This window comes from Caretta caretta, chromosome 5 (genome assembly GCF_965140235.1).
Source record: "Caretta caretta isolate rCarCar2 chromosome 5, rCarCar1.hap1, whole genome shotgun sequence".
Taxonomy (NCBI): domain Eukaryota; kingdom Metazoa; phylum Chordata; order Testudines; family Cheloniidae; genus Caretta; species Caretta caretta.
In genome coordinates this window covers 82476691-82494429 of record NC_134210.1, presented here as the reverse complement: position 1 = coordinate 82494429, position 17739 = coordinate 82476691, and the positions used below count along the sequence as shown (strand labels likewise).

Below are 17739 nucleotides of genomic sequence, written 5' to 3'. Positions count from 1 at the left end.
GGAAGAGAATGTGAGGCCACTATTCTTGCTTAATTTCTACTGGATCAGGACAGAAAAGTTTCCATCTGTCTCCTGGTGGAGGCTGCAAAGATGACCTGCTGAACCAGAACATCCCCAGTTGCTCTGGACATTCCACTCCCTGACCTTGAAAGATGCAAGGGACTGGGCAGGAAGCTGGGTTGTGGCTGATTTGCCCCACCACAGTCTTACCGCTGGTTGTACTTTACACTGATCAAGGGTTTATACCAACAGAAATTGGTATAGAGCCTGGCATGAATTTAGCCTGTTGTCTGAAAGACTCGCATAGTAATCTTATTCTCTGCACTTATTCAGTGCTTGTCATACATAGATTTAAATCACTTTCCAGAGCTGGATGAGAATTATTACAGAACTCTTTACTAAAAATCCTACTTGCTGTTCTGATGAAGGAATATGATTGAATGATACTGAGTCTCTGCACACACACACACACACCACTTCCTACCTATAGGATGAACTTCAAAGGACAGGACAGTGTTTTTATACGGTTGCAATAAACTCAGTGGGGCTAGATTCTCATCCTAGTTATACTGATATACATTCAGAGTCACTTCATTGACACTAGTGCAACTGAGATCAGACTGACTCAGTGACGGTTCCATTGTTACCACTTCATAACAGTCCTCTTTAAAAAATATATATATAAAGATGGATGTGATGTTCATATCTGCACTTTAATCAGAGAATGAAGGCATTTGATTTAAGTGTAGCAGTGAAATGTTAAAACTGGGTCAAAGAAGCCTAAGATCTTTCTCTGAATTCAAAACACACACAGTATGTGAAACGTTCTATCCTAATCTGTAAGGGGGAAGGGGTGTAACTAGCATTTCCTCTTCTCTAAATTTTCAGACTGGAATGCAATAGCACATCTGTATGGAATTAACATGGCATCTCTCCCTGGTACACACAGATTCATGTGACTGCACAGCTAAAGGCTGTGATCTTGAGTCCTGATTTGTTTTACCTAGTAAAAACATCACAATTGATTGTACCTACGGGTCCAATAATTAACAAAGATATGATCTTTCTTAAAAAAAAAAGAGAAGTCGTCAGCCAGCCATGTACTAGTTTCAGCACTTACATCCTGTATTTGTGCTTCAGAGATGCTCTTCAGCAGGCTAAACACCAAACCAAACGTTTACAGTTTTAGTCACTACTAATAGATTCTAGACAATCAAGAAAATAGTGTTATACTTTATCTAAATCATATCTTGGAACACTTCTGATTTTCCAACATCCCAGTTGGTATTCCACTGGTATAAGCGAGTTGCTTTAAAAGTACAGGTTTCAGAGTAGCAGCCGTGTTAGTCTGTATTTGCAAAAAGAAAAGGAGTACTTGTGGCACCTTAGAGACTAACCAATTTATCTGAGCATAAGCTTTCGTGAGCTACAGTTTATGCTGTAAGCTACAGCTTATGCTCAGATAAATTGGTTAGTCTCTAAGGTGCCACAAGTACTACTCCTTTTCTTTAAAAGGACAGTTGGTATGTCTGATAGAAACATTCCCCACAGATCTTTGGGTGTGATTTCATCATTGCATTATACCAGTTTGACACTGGCCAAGCAATATTGAAATCAATGGAATTACATTAGCATAAAACTGAATTAATGCAATGGCAGAACAGTCATATGTTGTACCATTAAAAGTTAATAATGTATTCCGTAGAGATTGAGGAAAAAATAATAGATGTATTTATGCAATCTTTTTAAAAAGTCACATCAACTACCAATTGGACTTCACATGTTGAGTACTTGCAGATTTGAACCCTATATAAATTTACTATCTGACAATATTTAAATGTGCAAGTGGGTCAGAAGTTAGATTTAATCTTCCTTGGGAATGTGTTCATCTGTGTACCCAGAGATTGTCACCATAGTATTTGTGTACTTCAGTTTGTCCTCAAGATATTAAACAATCAGATTCTGCCCAGAATTATATCCCATACAAACCTACTGCAGTCAATGAGGCTGCAGTGTGTATAAGTTAGGGCAGAATTTGGCCCTAAAATGCCAAAATCCTGACAATTTTCACTTCATATTGTACTAGGAAAAGGTAAATTTAAGACATTACTATTTTATTTGTTCAAAATCCTCCTAATTACATCATGTTACTACCTAGCCTTGGGCTTACAGAGGATTTTCTGGACTGCCTCCAAGATCTTAGATCTGTGACACCACAGAGTCTAAACAGGCAGAATAGTGTTTGTGTGATACAGCTGCTGGGACAATGAATGCAACAGTGACATTCAGTGAAATAATGGGGGAAATAGAGTTCAGGCTATTACTCCGCATCATGTTATCTAAACTTGTGTAATGTCAGGGGTATATTATTTCCTTGATTCTTTCAATTGAAACTTTTATTTTATGTATTTTTAGCTTCATGCAGCATAGAAAAGCCATGGAGTGTGGCGCTGAGGAAATTCTCAAGTTTTTCAGATGCCCAGTGCAGTCAATACATTGGAACATGTGACTTGTAACAATAATTTCCAGAACTCTTCTGCTGATCTAATTTTACCCAACATCAAGGATTATCTTGAAATTACAAGACTTGGCCTGAATGCAAAAGGTGATTATTGAGCTGATTTTAAAAATGCTGTAGAGTAAGTAATAGGCATAACTCTGTGTGGATACACCACTAAAAATATAGGTTTGAACCCCATGGTCTCAATTCAATGAGATTTAGAACATTTACATTCTTTTTTAAGAGTATAACAATGAGAAATTGAGTTAGCAAGCAGTAACTACAAGAAGCTCACTATTATTTGATTAAAACCTGATCAGGCAAATTCACTGCCCCATTTCACTCCTGTTGCACCACTCAGGGACTAAAAACACGCATAGCACCCAAGAGGGGGAGTCCCACACTGTGAGGGAGTCTCCAGAGGTGGAGAAGTCAGTGCAGCCAGACCTACATCACCCATCCCCATTTTTTTGTGTGCAAACGATTGATTATGGACTTTACCCTTAGATAGAGACACTACAGCTGAGCAACTCCTTTGTGTATTCTACTTTTTTGTAGAACTTGACTCCTTTCAAAATAGACAACGCTGTAAAGTATTTGAGTATTTAATGGGATGCTGCTAGCTGCCTGTTTCACTTGAGTAAGTATAAGCACACAGTATCCCTATAGCAATTCCCATTTTGTGCATTTAAAATCTGTTAACTCTTAATGGAAAGATGTGCTGCATTTCTCTCAGCAGCACATATGAAGGGCAACTATTTCCATCTACTGATGGAGTTCTAAATTAAGAACATTACACATTTGATCTCTCACTTACAATTACTCTGCACACACAAACACTTATAAATGTCAGGTTTTTATTTTCATCTCTAAAAAAGTGTGGAGTGTTCATATGCAAAGTAACCAGTCAGCGCAGGACAGATTCAGTATGCAGTAGGATATGTTAGTACCTAATGTACATTAAGCTGTCACCCTCCTGTTTATCATAAACAGGACCTGTGTGCAGCTGCATTAAGGATATGCATAAATGATCTGGAAAGGGGTAAACAGGGACATGGCAAAACTTGCAGATGATACAAAATTACTCAAGATAGCTAAGTCCCAGCCAGACTGTGAAGAGCTACGAAAAGACCTCACAAACTTGGGTGACTGGGCAACAAATCGCAGATGAAATTCAATATTGATAAATGCAAAGTAATACACATTGGAAAACGTAATTCCAACTATACATATAAAATGATGGGGTCTAAATTAACTGTTGGAATCATTGTGGATAGTTCTCTGAAAACATCCACTCAATGAGCAGCAGCAGTCAAAAACAAAGAATCATTACGTGACTAGATAAATCTGTGATATGCCCACATCTTGAATACTGCGTGCAGATGTGGTTGCCCCATCTCAAAAAAGATATATTAGACTTGGAAAAGGTTCCAAAAGGGCAATAAAAATGATTAGGGGTATGGAATGGCTTCTGTATAAGAAGAGATTAATAAATTGGACTTTTCAGCTTGGAAAAGAGATGACTAAGGGAGAATGATTGTGGTCTATAAAATTATGACTGGTATAGAGAAAGTAAATAACGAAGTGTTTACTCCATCTTATAACACCAGAACTAGGGGTCACCAAATGAAAGTAATAGGCAGCAGGTTACAAACAAAAGGAAGTATTTCTTCACACAATGCACCATCAACCTGTGAACCCTTTGCCAGAGGATGTTGTGAAGGCCAAGAATATAATAGGGTTCAAAAAAGAACTAGGTAAGTTCATGGAGGATAGATCCACAAATGGCTATTATCCCTGTCCATCCTGGTTGGTGTTCCTAACCTCTGTTTGCTAGAAGCTGGGAATGGGTGACAGGGAATGGATCACTTGACAATTTCCTGTTCTGTTCATTCTCTCTGGGGCACCTGGCATTGGCCACTGTTGGAAGACAGGATACCGGGCTAGATGGATCTTTGGTCTGACCAAGTGTGGCTGTTTTATGTTCTTATCTAAGGTGCTTGAAAATATTATGCATCACAAAACTCGATTATCTCTCTTGGTAACTGGCAGGACTGTGGAACAGTCCTTCAATATACTACACACTTATTTATTATTATGATGTATTGACTTATATCTTTTTCTATTGTAGAAAAATGCCTAGAGGCCTTAATGACAAGGCCCCATTTTGATAGGCACTGTATAAACAATTAGTAAGGTGGTATCCTTTCTCTGAAGACTTGTGCTAAGATGACACATACCCAGGATAGAGAAGAGAGGCAGTCAACATATATAAAAATCATATACACATGTATAATACATTGTTTAATTTAATACATGCACATCAAATACAACTGGCTACCTCTAACCCTATACATTTTTTCTGTTTTTTAATTGTATTTATTTAGGACTGCATCCACTCTGCCACTGGAGAGGTTCCAAAACAGGTAACGTAAATGGTGTGGTTCTGTTGCACTGGGGCAGGAAGGGGAGCAGGGGCAGGAGTCCAAGGGGCCATGTGGGGTGGCATAGAGTTCAGTTCTGTATAGGGTTATCACATCATCTCAGTGCCTTTTCCTCACACAACACAATGGTTTCCAACAGATTTTAACCCAGTGGCCCCCAACTTTTTACCTTGTGCCCCTTCTCCCCTCTATCTGTGCCCTTCCCCAGCCATGGTTGGGAGCGGTGCCAAGGTTGGAGCCACAGCTGATGCTGGGGCTGGAGTTGTGGCTGGGTGGGAGTCAGAAGCCAAGGCCAGGAGCAGGGGCTGAAGCCAGGGATGGGGCCATGGCTGGGAGCAGAGTCACAGACAGGCAGGGGCTGAGGCTGGGGCTGCAGCTGGGGGAGGAGCTGCAGCTGGGAGCTGGGGCCATGCCTTGTGGGGGGGAGCCAGGAGCTGGGTGGCACTCCCTCCCAGCTTCCTATGGAGGCTGGCCTGGGCCGTGCTGTGCCCCCTGAACTTTCCTCTATGCACACCTAGTAGGGTTCACCCTACAGTTTGGGGACCACTGTTTTAACCATAGTGTCTTCTAGTCCTATAGGAGCAGCTGTTTAGTGAATGTTCTGGGGTATATGTATGTGGATCTGGTCCCTTTTGGTTATGCTAGATACTGGCCCGATTGGTCATGGTGTCTTTTCAGCACATGCTAGTAATTTTGAATCTTTGTTTTATCTGGAGGCAGACTGTATAACTGAAAGTAGCCATTTTCCAATGCATTCAGTTTCCATGTCATTAGCATTTGCGCCAGTTTTGGCTGCCACATTATAAAATAAAGAGGTATGGGTTATGGCCTTCCATTTTAGCTCCAGTAACTTGTCATTGTAACATCATCTTTGCCAAGTTACTGACTTCTGGATAGGCTAATGACATATTTTATTCCCAGTCCTTGTAAATTTGGGAGAATGTTCACTGATGAACTGAAGTGTGCAGTTTAATTTGATCTGAAAAGTCCATGTGTGGTGAATATAGAAACTGATGATTACAGATTTACTTTGTATCCTCTTGTTTGATGTCTGAAGTACATGGAACAGCTGTGTTATCAACTATCCACAAATATTAATTTCTATTCCTCTACAGTAAACCCACTACTTGATGCTGCTGTGATCTGTGCTACTACTAAGATTTCCTTGTGGAGACTCTGTGGCATTAGCAGATCTCACACTTTGCTACGCTTTAATTTTTTTTCTCATGCCAACCTAGGCTATCACTTCCTTTTGCCACTTTTAACATTTTTCTTTCTCACAATCTTACCTGTATTCAGTGTTTTTGTTTTGTTTAATTATCTGGGATAGTACTATCTTTCCTTTGATCGTGAATCCACCCATTTCAGTTTTAGTGGTTTCTTTATGGCTGAGTTTGAGTTGCATTGTCCTGAGGCCATGCTTATTACTATATTATCCTCACTGTATCTTCCTTTATGGTATCGTCTTTTTGCTTTGTCCATAGGTAGATACTCATTGCTTAGATGCCTTTGTGCTTCTATCTCATCTTTCCTCTTCTGCCTCTTGAAAGGAAAGCATATCCACAACTTCTTTTTCTGGCTTATAGTTGGTTTTCAGTTTACACTGTTGCAGTTTAAGCAACAGCCTCAGAATCACTGGTGTACAATACAGCAGCTTGCTATTATCACTGCTAAAGTCTTTTCATTTTGCATAAATCTAGTGTGTACTTCTGCAAGTACTTTAGATCCATATGTGTTCCCCTATTTCCCTTTTCATCAGCTCCACCTTTAGTCCTGATTGCAGTGTATCTCCAGGTAATTTAATCAGATGGATGCATCACAATGGCATTGAGGAACCGTAGATAAGACACTAGGACTCAGAGGTAGGTTCTCTATTGCTGATCTTGGGCAAATTTAAGCTTTGTACCTTGTTTTCTCTCTGTAAAATGGAAATTATGATCATGTTTAATGTGATTGTAAGTCTACAGAAGAAACTTACTGTACAAGATTGTTACTGTTTACTCTAGCTTAGAACTGCTTCCCTATCTCTTTTCTCCACCCTCCCACCCCATTCATTGAGTGAGTCTCACTTTTTCTCCTAGGAAAAACAAACATTTTGTTTCAAAGGATTAGTTACAACCCACTAGACAATTAAATTAAAGTATATTCTTTAAGTTTTACTTTTAAATGATTTAAACATGTACACAGCAGCTATGCAGACAAATGATATATATAAATATCCTGTTATATATATCTGTTATAATAAGAGATAGAAATCCAGTATTTTGTGCTCCAAATGTATTTGTAAACTAGATACTGTATAGGATAGCTCTCTTTACATGAGTGGAGTATCTCACCTATCTGTGGTGATCAATGTAGCTTCACTGAAGTAAAGAGAGCTATGTCATTTCACACCAATTTAGGATCTGGCCCAGAGTGTGATGTAGCAGCATTATACACAAGTAGGCATTTATGTTGGATATGGTTAAGTCAGCTCCAAATACCAGTGATGTAGGCAGGTGCATGACACTGACCATGCATATGTAACATCTAATTTATTTTATCACTTTAACATATACTATTTTCAAACTTAGTCTAAGTTTTGTGTTATGCTCCTAGTATACTTTAATGAATAAATATTGGAAGATCAAAGTAGTGCAGACCTGCTGTAGCATTAGCAAAGTGGGAGCAAGGCCAGGCCATGGGTAGATCTTTGAAGCCGCAAGCTTTTTTAAAAAAATTATTATATAGTGAGGACCAACCAGATCTCATTCATTTGGGCAACTTTTTAAAGATCTCCATATGGCAATGAAGAATTTGCAAAGTACTAGTACAGTGGTGACAAACAGTGTGATATATGAAAATGGGTAGGAAAACCTAACGTAACAGTGGAATTGGCAAGTTCATTTGACAGCAAGGGTAAAACAAATCATGAATTCTGAGGAAATGGTCCTGCAGAAATATTTAGATATTGGTGAAAAGGGGTAAATTGACTCACTTTAATACCACATTATTTTTATGTCACTGTTTTATAATTCTTGTGAATGTAAAGTTACATGTGTGTAAATGGATAACTAAGCAATAAGGTGTTGCTTTCTCAAGTATCACCACATCTATACTGCCACTAATACCACCACACCAGTTACCAGTTTTAACAAACATGTCAGTGCTCCAAGACTGTTAACAGGGACAGAGACTGATTGCAAGAAACAATGGCAACATCACCACAGATGAGTGCAAGGGAGAGAGAAGGGATAAAGTGAACTTAAGGAAAAGATATCTGCAAAATCAAGCTGGGTTTATAAAGAGACTAGTCAATTAAGTTGATTGGTCGAAGACACACCTCACCTCTGTTTACCAGAGCTGTATGTATAATCAAACATTCATGTATATTAAACATGAAGATCCCAATTCTGCCACTCTTACTTGCATTGAGGAATTGCCTTGCTCTGCAAGTAGCTCCACTGCAATCAATAGAAGGTTGTAGTCTGGTTCTGATCTTTTGTATAAAGTTGTATTTTTGTTATTTCACTGTCTCTTTTGTTCTATGTCCCTTCATTGGTTCTTTCTACTATATACACCAATCCTCATATGTATACAGCAGAATCTTTTCAGTGTCTTTTTCTCTTTTTTTTTTTCTATTAATCTCCTTTCCTTCCTGTTTTGATTAATGTCTACCTTCTTGTCTTTTTTTCTCACTTCCCTCTTCTGATGTTTTACTAGCTCCAGGGCAGAGTGGGGTTAAATCATGAAAGACTCAAAGCTTGAATCAGGTATTTGAAGTGAAGGGGGAACCAGTGGAGGGACTCCAAGGGTATATCTACATGGCAATTAAAAACCCACAGCTGGCCTGTGCCTGCTGACCCAGGCTCATATTAAGGAGCTGTTTATTTACAGCATAGATAGCTTGGAATCAGGCTGCAGCCCAAGCTCCGGGACCCTCCTGTCTCACAGGGCCCTGGAGCCCAGGCTTGAGCCTAAGCCTGAACATCTACACCACAATTAAACAGCCCCTTACCCAAGCCCCATAAGTCTGAGTCAGCTGGCATAGGCCAATGTTGGGTTTTTAACAGCGGTGTAGACATACCCCAAGGAGGCTGCTGCGCTCAGGAGTGTGAGCCAGGAAAATATTCAAAATGCTGTTGTCAAGCAAGGTTGCAGTACACAAGGTCCTAAATGAGGACGTTGCAGCAGTTAAAATGGAAATTGTGTGGTGAATGAGTTCCAGCTGTGTGGACAGAGAAGAAAAGGCCCAAATGTGTGGATCCAGCTAGAAGACACAGATGACATCTAAGTTACAGGCTTGAGTAACCGCAAGACTGGTGTCTATAGTCTTGGAGAAGGAAGGGGATGGGTAGGAAAAGTTCAAGAGCCCAATTTTGGCCATGTTGATTTTAACACCTGGACATTGACAAAGGGATGTCAGAAAGACAGGCTGAGAACTCATTTTGGGCGGGGGGAGGGGGAACTAGATTTCTGAGTCCTTGACACACTGATAGAAAAGAAAAGGAAGACTTGTGGCACCTTAGACTAAAATTTATTTGAGCATCTGATGAAGTGAGCTGTAGCTCACAAAAGCTTATGCTCAAATTTATTTGAGCATAAGCTTTCGTGAGCTACAGCTCACTTCATCAGATGCTCAAATAAATTTGTCTCTAAGGTGCCACAAGTCCTCCTTTTCGTTTTGCAGATACAGACTAACACGGCTGCTACTCTGAAACCTAATAGTAGTCATGCTTCCACATAAGAGCACTTAGGGGCTTCTGAAAATTCAAGCCTAAAGGTATGTCTACACTAAAACTTATGGCTGACCTGTATCAGCTAGCTCAGGCTGCAGGGTTATAAAACAGTGTAGACATTTGAGCTTGGGCTGAAGCCCAGACTCTTGAACCTGGAGTTCCAGAGCCTGGGCTCTAGCCTGAGCCCAAACATGTATGTTGCAATTGTATAGCTCCACAAGCCAGCTGATACCACCCACTTGTGGGTATTTTTTATTGCAGGGTAGATGTACCCTGTGTGACTTTGGAGCCTAAATCCAATATTCAAAGGCACTTAGCACCTAAGTCTCATTGAGAATCAATAGATAATTCCTAATTTGCTCTATTGAAAGTGGGAGTGATCCACCAAAAACAACCTGACAGACTTTCTGGGATTGAAATATAAATCTCTAATTTTGATGTGTTTGAAATATAATTTCACAATTTACCTCTTTCAGTATTTTTCTTTTGCTCAGTACCTTGCATCCCATTTTAAAAATACTTAGGCTTCCCCTCATACAGTATAAGTCCTTTTAGGGAAGGGAAACTTTGAGTCACTGACAGTCTACTTTGATAGTCATCATCAGCGTGTTCCTGTTACACCTCTGGTGGCTAGGACAGTGATGAAGCTCCTCCACTCCTGTCTGCTTCAGGCAGTCTTTCAATGGTTCCCAAGCTGTGCCCCAGGTTTTTCAGCTTGGCTTCCACAGCTCTTGATATAATCATATCAAAGTAAAAAGAAAAGGAGTACTTGTGGCACCTTAGAGACTAACCAATTTATTTGAGCATGAGCTTTCGTGAGCTACAGCTCACTTCATCACTGTCAGTGACTCAAAGATTCTCTTCCCCAGCTTCAGCAATGGTATACTGATATCCTGTAACAGATGAATCTGGAAGGAAAAGAGCTAGACAACCAGTAGCTGAAGTTCTATGCCATATCTTACCAATGGTGACACAGTTCATGAAATCTTATTTCCTCTCTGAGCAGAAAACAGACAAGTGTAAACTTAGATATATCAAACATTTCCAGTTGAAACTGTTCCATTTAAAACTGACTATTTTAGGGATGTACTCCCCCCCCCTCACCTACTTGACTTTTTCCAAAAAAGGATCCTTTACTGGGGAAAAGAGTGGGAGGCGTTAAGTGTGTATATATAGTCCTAGTTTATCACCACTCTGAGAAGAGTGGAAAGTTTAATTTGTCATACTATTACTTTGCCATGTTATTTTCAGGTAGCCTCATTTTTCACTTGCCTTCAAGTGTCCATCTTACTACTACTCTGGTGATGGAATCAGTTTCTATCCAAAGCACATGACTGATCCATCTCCAGTGCCTCCTGGAAATGATGGTGCTCAGATCCTCTTGGCTGCACTGTCAGTGGAGGACATAATTATAATGTCCTAGCTCCAGAAGAACTAGACCATTGACAGTATTTGGTTAGCAGCACGGTATTCTTCCCTACATTAATTTGAAACAGCAGTGATTCTTTCTGCCTCTGAAGGCAGACATTGTCTCCAAAGGTCCCTTTCTCCACTTGGAAAGGTGTGACCTAACCTCATACTGAAAGACAGTTTTTACTGCAAGGGAATAATCCTCATCCCTTCCATGGGCCACCAGCCTGTATAATTATTGGTGGTGCCCCAAATGGGTCCAAGCAGAGCCACCCCCTCCATAGGAGGGATTGGGGCAACCAGTCTGGGCCCTGCACTTTGGGGGGGAGGGGGTGCCCATGCTTCAGGGGGCCTGGCACTGGTAGCAGTGAGCAATCCAGCCCCAGCCTGCTCTGTTCTGGGCTGGATTGCTGGAAAGAGGCAGGGCAGGACCAAGCACTTGGGGGACTAGATGGGAGGGAGGGCTGGAGTAGAGGCAGGGGTTTGGGGGAAGGGGCTGAGTCACTTGCTGCTGCCAGCACCAGCCCTCCACCTCCCAAGCCACTGTGGACCCTGCATCCCCATGAAGCACAGGGCCCCACAAACTGCAGAGCCTGATGCCCCAGTCCATCCTAGGGACAGGATGCCTCTGAAAATTTAAGCCGAAATATTGGTGGAGCTGGGCCCATGTTCCTGACTATTGGTGGAGCACAGGCCCATATAAGTTGCTGCCTATGATCCCTTCTCCATCTCATCCCCACCTGAAAACAGAAGTAAAAATTTTCAGCTCTGTGCAGGTAGCCAGAAGCTACTTGGAAAAAATCCCAAGGATATAGCAGTAGCCATGATAGTGTGAGAAGTCTTCCTCAATAGCATTTTAATCACATAAGACTGTCATAATAAATTAAGAAAACAGCATATCCCCCTTTTACTATCAGAGCAATGACAAATGTTTGTAAACAAACAAAACACCCCCCCCCCCCGGGTTTAGGTTGGTCAGACTCACAAACCTTTAAGGTGAATCTAGGCTAGTTTTTGAGCACTTGTTCAATTTTCAACAAATTTATGGTTTTGGGTGGAAACCAAGCAAACAGACAAGAAAGCAGGTAAACAAGCTGATTCTTGTTTTGATGTTTGAGATTTATTTGAAAGCAACCTCACCAAGCAGGAAAATCCAAGCAAAGTAAAGAAAGTTTTGCAAATCTTAACTTATTATCCAGGCCTTCCAGAGAAGTCACCAAACTCTCATATAAATACACAAGGTTAAAAAAAGACAAAAGATGAAAATCTGATTCGCCTCTAGAGCGCTACAGTCCTGGTGTCCTCATTTAACTGCCAAGGTTTAGCTATTCAACCGCACGCCTCCTGGAAGAATAAACATTCATTGTCTGGGCTCCTCAACGCAACCGCTCCTCCCGCTGGACTGAAATTAGAACAAAGTCAGGCAAAAGGTCACGAGTGGAAAGAGAGCAATTACATGCCCTTTTCACCGCGGGTAACTGTCCAATTTCCTCAACAGACCTCAGCTGCAGGACATCTCCCACCATTGAAGGGGCTGCACTGCAGTTCCCGCCTTGCTGGCCAGATAACTAACCCCAGCTGCCCACCTCCCCCAATGGCAATGCCCCTTATGTGATCAGGTCTGTGGTCTTGCTTGGGAGGGTCGGTGCGTTCGAGATCCACTTCTGTGCCTCAGCGAGAAATCAATCCCCTTTGGGGGCAATGCTGCACCGACTAACTCTGCACACGTCGCTCTAACTCCGCGGCACCCCCACCCCGGCACGTGGCAGCAGAGGGTCCTCGCTAAGAGAGCTTGCTTAGGAAAGAAAGCGAGGGACCAAGGCAGCTCTTGCAAAAGCAAAAGAGCCCCCGCCACAGCGCCGTCTCCTGAGTGCCCGCGGCACCGCCCCGAGACACTGGGGGGGGGGGGGGGGGCGAAGTTATGGAACCGGGGAGCAAGGGGCCTGAATGAAACGACTGACACCCCACGAACCCCTCTCCTGCCTCCCCACCCCTCCTCTTTCGCATAACCTCATCCTCGCCCATCCCTCCCCCTACGACTTCCTCTCCCCCACAGCCCCTCCTCCTTCTCCCCGTCTCTTCCCGCTGCGCCTCTTCCCCCACCCTGTTCTCAGCCCCTCCTTCTCCTCCCCCTGGCTGCAGCCCCCGCCCATCTCCGGTCTCACCCGCCCAGGCCCGCGCCCTCCTTGCTGCGCTCCCACGTGCTGGGAGCTGCGAGGCTCCCCACTGACTGACAGGCAGGCAGGCAGGCAGGCGGCCGCCCTGCCTCAAAACCCTCCAGCGCCTCGCATCCTTCAGCTCGCTCCTCCGCAGAGCGGCTCTCCGGTCCGCGGCTGCAGCGTCCGGGGGCCCTTTCGCCTCCCTGGCCTCGCCGCCTCTCCAGGATCCGTCTCTCAAACCGCCTGCTCCTCGGCCGGGATTGCTCTGCCCTCGGCACAGCTCCGGCGCAGCCCGCCTGTGCCTTAGTGACTCCTCGGGGTGCCGGGAGCTTCGCGGGGCCGGTGTGAAGCTCACCTCGGTCCCTGCTCTTTTGTAAATACAAAGCACGTTGCGGAGCGATGCAGCGTGGAGCCCAGGGCGCCCCGGCGCGTGCTCCCGCCGCGGCTTGCTGAAGGCGCTGTGGAAGAGGCGGCTGCGGTACAGTCCCTCCCGGGCAGGGAAAGAGGCAACAGCGGCCCCCTGGCCCCCCAGCTGCCGAGTGCTGCGCTCTGAAGACGCCCCCGGAGTGGAAGTTTCAGTGCTTTGCACCCGGCCTCCCTCCTGGTCGGGGTTTCGAGCTGTCCAGTCGCAGGATGGGGAGACAGCGGGGGCTTTGCCCGCAGCTTTATTGCTTGTGGCTGGGCTGTGTCGCGCTGTGGGCGCAGGGAGCAGCCGGGCTGCAAAAGCAACAGCAGGTCCGGCCCGTGGGGGGAACAGACGCCATCTACCCAGCCTCGGAGAATCGGGAGGACGGGGCAGGGGCCGCCACCAGCCGGGTCCGCAGGAGAGGACAGCAGGATGTGCTCAGGGGGTAGGGAAGCACTTCACCGCAAACGCGCTTCCATGCAGCTCACAGCTACTGCACACAATGCAGCACAGCCACCCCCGGGCAGCCCCTTCCCGCTCACCTCCCTGCAGTCCACAAGCAGCGCCGTGTAACCCCTTTCGTTCAGTCCACAACTACATCGATACACCCCGCAATCCCGCCCGGCAGTCCACGCAGCCCCAGCCATGCAAGCCCCAATCCCCACCACCTCAGTGGAATCCATTACCAATCTGTGTAATCCCCACACAGCTACCTTCGCGCAGTTCACAGCGGTCTCCGTGTAACCTCTCCCCACTTCAAAACCGCTGCTGGTGGCTCTTGTGTTTGTCTTCATCACACATGACATTTCCTTTCAAACTCCCTTATTAGTCCAATTTAATGTTGTTGTTTTAATTCTCAATTGTGGCCACGATTTTAAAAAAAAGTACCCTTAGATACTGTGATTATGTTTGAAAAAATAGTTATTTGTTTGCTTGTAAAGGTAAACGTGAAAAGGTGGTGCTAATAACAAGTAACAAATAGTGCTTCAATTTTGTGATCATGGGTATTACAGCCTTAAAAAAACTTTGAGGTAGACTTTGTTTTGTACGTTAAACAATGTGCTTGCAAAAGAGGATGGTTTTGTTTGGTTTGAGGAAGAATTTGAAGGGGGAGGGCTAGCTCAGTGGTTTTAAGGATTGGCCTGCTAAACCCTGGGTTGTGAGTTCAATCCTTGAGGGGGCCATTTAGGGATCTGGGCAAAAATTGGGGACTGGTCCTGCTTTGAGCAGGGGGTTGGACTAGATGACCTCTAGTCCAACCCAACTTATTTTGGGTTGGAGGAAGGGGAGTTTGTTTGCTTTCGTTTGGCAGTTCATACAGTTTTTGTTTTGTTGTACCTGGACTGTAGATTCTTTCCCTTCTGCATATCTAAAAAACCTGGATGTGCCTTTACATTGACCGACATTTTTGTGTGCACATTTATTTGTATGTGTGTGACAGACCAAACGTGTGTGGCTCTAGATTCCACTCCTACTGTTGCCCTGGATGGAAAACGCTCCCTGGAGGAAATCAGTGTATTGTTCGTAAGTGTCTGAATTTAGGTTTTTACAGTCTCGTGGGAAATAATCTTCTCTGAATTTTTCTGCTGCATCCAGTATAAGATAGTGGAATATATCTTGTAATTCATTTTGGCAAGTTCACTCTTCTAGGTTACACTTCAAAAATGAAATGGTGGATTTAGTGGCTCAGAGTTCCCATAACCAAAACCTTAGGAATACCCTAAACAAAATACAGTGATGCATGGATCAATTTAGTTTTAAAAAAATAAAAATCGTTAATTGAGTGATCAATACCGAAAAAAGAAAAATGTCAAGCAAATGGGATCTGAAGTTTTCTAAAACTTCTCTGGTAAATTTGGAATTGCAATATAATGATATAATAGGAAACTTTTTAATGTGTAGGGGTGTTCACTTATTTTCCTCCTTGTCATTTTTAGTTGTGTTTTAATAGCTATAAAGCATGGAGGCTCAATGATTATTGCACTGGTCATGCTAAATTTTGTACTGATAGATCTGGCTATTGTTGACATGGCTTGGCAAAAAAAGGAGAGTCTGCTGAGCAGTCTACTTAAGAAAAATTGTCTACCTAAAAAGGAAATTTAAGGGTTTTTGTCTGTTAAATTACTGTCAATTTCAGAAGTGTGCTTTTTGTTCTTTGAACTTCAGCTTTAATGAAAACTGCACCTACTCATCCTACCCTTTGACTAACCTGTGTTATTTTCTTACCTAATAAATTCGTCAAATTTGCAATTCAAGAACACATTGCTCTCCAGTTCTGCTGTGATGTGCTTTGTAATGCCCTCTCTGACAAATCAAACATTCAGTGTGGGATGGGAGGAAAATATGTTGGCTTGTAGAAGTTAGAGATGGAAAAACCTGCCATGTCATTGAGGCCACTGCCTGGCAGCACATGACTACTGGTGTTTTCACTTTTGTTTATTTTACATAGTTAAGTCAGTCTTGTTAACATTATCTCCAACTATGCCAGATATCCTTGATCTTGATCTTAGGTTCATAGAGTCATAGACTTTAAGGTCAGAAGGGACCATTATGATCATCTAATCTGACCTCCTGCACAACACAGGCCACAGAATCTCACCCACCAACTCCTGTAACAATCCCCTAACTTATGTCTGAGCTATTGAAGTCCTCAAATTGTGGTTTAAAAACTTCAGAGTGCAGAGAATCCTCCAGCAAGTGACCTTAATGTTTTACAGGCAAAGGATAATTACAAATTCAGAAAACAGCAATACCAAACTAGCTGTTGAATAATGGGAGCACCTGAGTGTGCTTAATTTTAATGTATAATTTATGTACGGTATATAGGGACAAATTTTAAAGGTATTTGGGTGCCTAAAGATGTATCTGTGGTGCCCCATGAGATTTTCAAAGCCCCCGAAAGCCTAATTCTCATTTGTAATCTTCAAAAATCTGGTCAGTAGTGCATACTAAGGGCCTGAGCCTAGAATCTATTCACATGCTAAACTTGAATTTTGACTTATATGTGACTCATTTGCTCAAAGGGCCCTATCCTGCACCCAGTAAACTCAGTGATAAAAGTCCTGTTGACCTCAGTGGTGCAGAAATTGGGCCAAAATGACTACGCGATTGGGTAAATGGTTAGCACATGATGCTGTTTTTATTGGTGTTTTTGATAGTTTAGGAACATATTTCTACATTCATACTCATACTTTTGTTGTGATCAGAGACTCCTTTAGAACACTTTGTAGTTACAGCCTTTTCTGGCCAAACTAAATGGCTATCTCCACTAGCAGTACCCCAGTGGAGATTCATCTTATACCAGCAAAGAGTTCTTTTGCTCATATAGCTTATACCAGTTCCCCAAATGAAATGAGCATTGTTAGGTTTTTGTTTGTTTATACCCCCCCAAGTATAAATGCGTCTACATTGGGGCTTTTTGCCAGTTTTAAAAATATAAAGAATCATGCCCCTAACCAACCAACATTATACTGGCAAAAGTTTTTAGTGTAGACCTGGCCTTGCTCAGGAAATTGAGGTGGCCCATTTTTCTGTGGGTTAATGAATGACTTAAAAAATCAACTCTGGGTCTCTGGTATTGGCCATGTGTTGTAATTCAGATGCCTGACTCTTACTTTTCAGTTAGCCAATGAAAAAGGATTATGTTTTTTGCATTAATCAAGGCGATATTACTAATTTTAACAAAACAGTGAATTAAAGTGAATTCTCTCTTCCTCTCCCCTCCAATGGGAATTTCTTCAATGATCTTTTCTTCCAAATCTGCTCCCTTAGATAGTGATATTTGTTCAGCTTCTCCACCCTCAACTCCTATAAAAGAGTTGGTATCTATATAGTCTGATTTTTGAGTATCATCAGACTGAAAATGTCATCTTTCTGAGTCTACTGGAGTGATAAAGATGAATAAGTTTTCTGTGAAGAAAATCTCTTCAAGGTTTTTGTTGTGGTAACTGTCTGAGGACAGTAAAAAAGAAGAAGCAGAAGCATGTGTTTATGGCTCAAATGGCACAAGAAGACTCCTTTTCCAACAAGGTCTTCTTTCAGCTTTCTTTTTATTTGGCTTTGCTGTTATATTACCATCATGTCAGGTTAGGAGCTGATTTCT

At 42.7% G+C, this 17739-nt stretch overlaps 1 protein-coding gene across 2 annotated transcripts in view; it reads left to right on the top strand.

Annotated features, from left to right (window-relative positions):
- The first annotated feature begins 13859 nt into the window (after positions 1 to 13859).
- FBN2 (fibrillin 2) overlaps positions 13860 to 17739 on the top strand; it is a 254961-nt gene continuing 251081 nt past the window's right edge. For both annotated transcript variants that reach the window (XM_048851711.2, XM_048851710.2), the window contains exons 1-2: positions 13860 to 14082; positions 15079 to 15161. In XM_048851711.2, the coding sequence (XP_048707668.2) occupies positions 13865 to 14082; positions 15079 to 15161 (301 nt within the window). In that variant the 5' untranslated portion in view covers positions 13860 to 13864. The remainder of the gene's footprint in view (positions 14083 to 15078; positions 15162 to 17739) is intronic.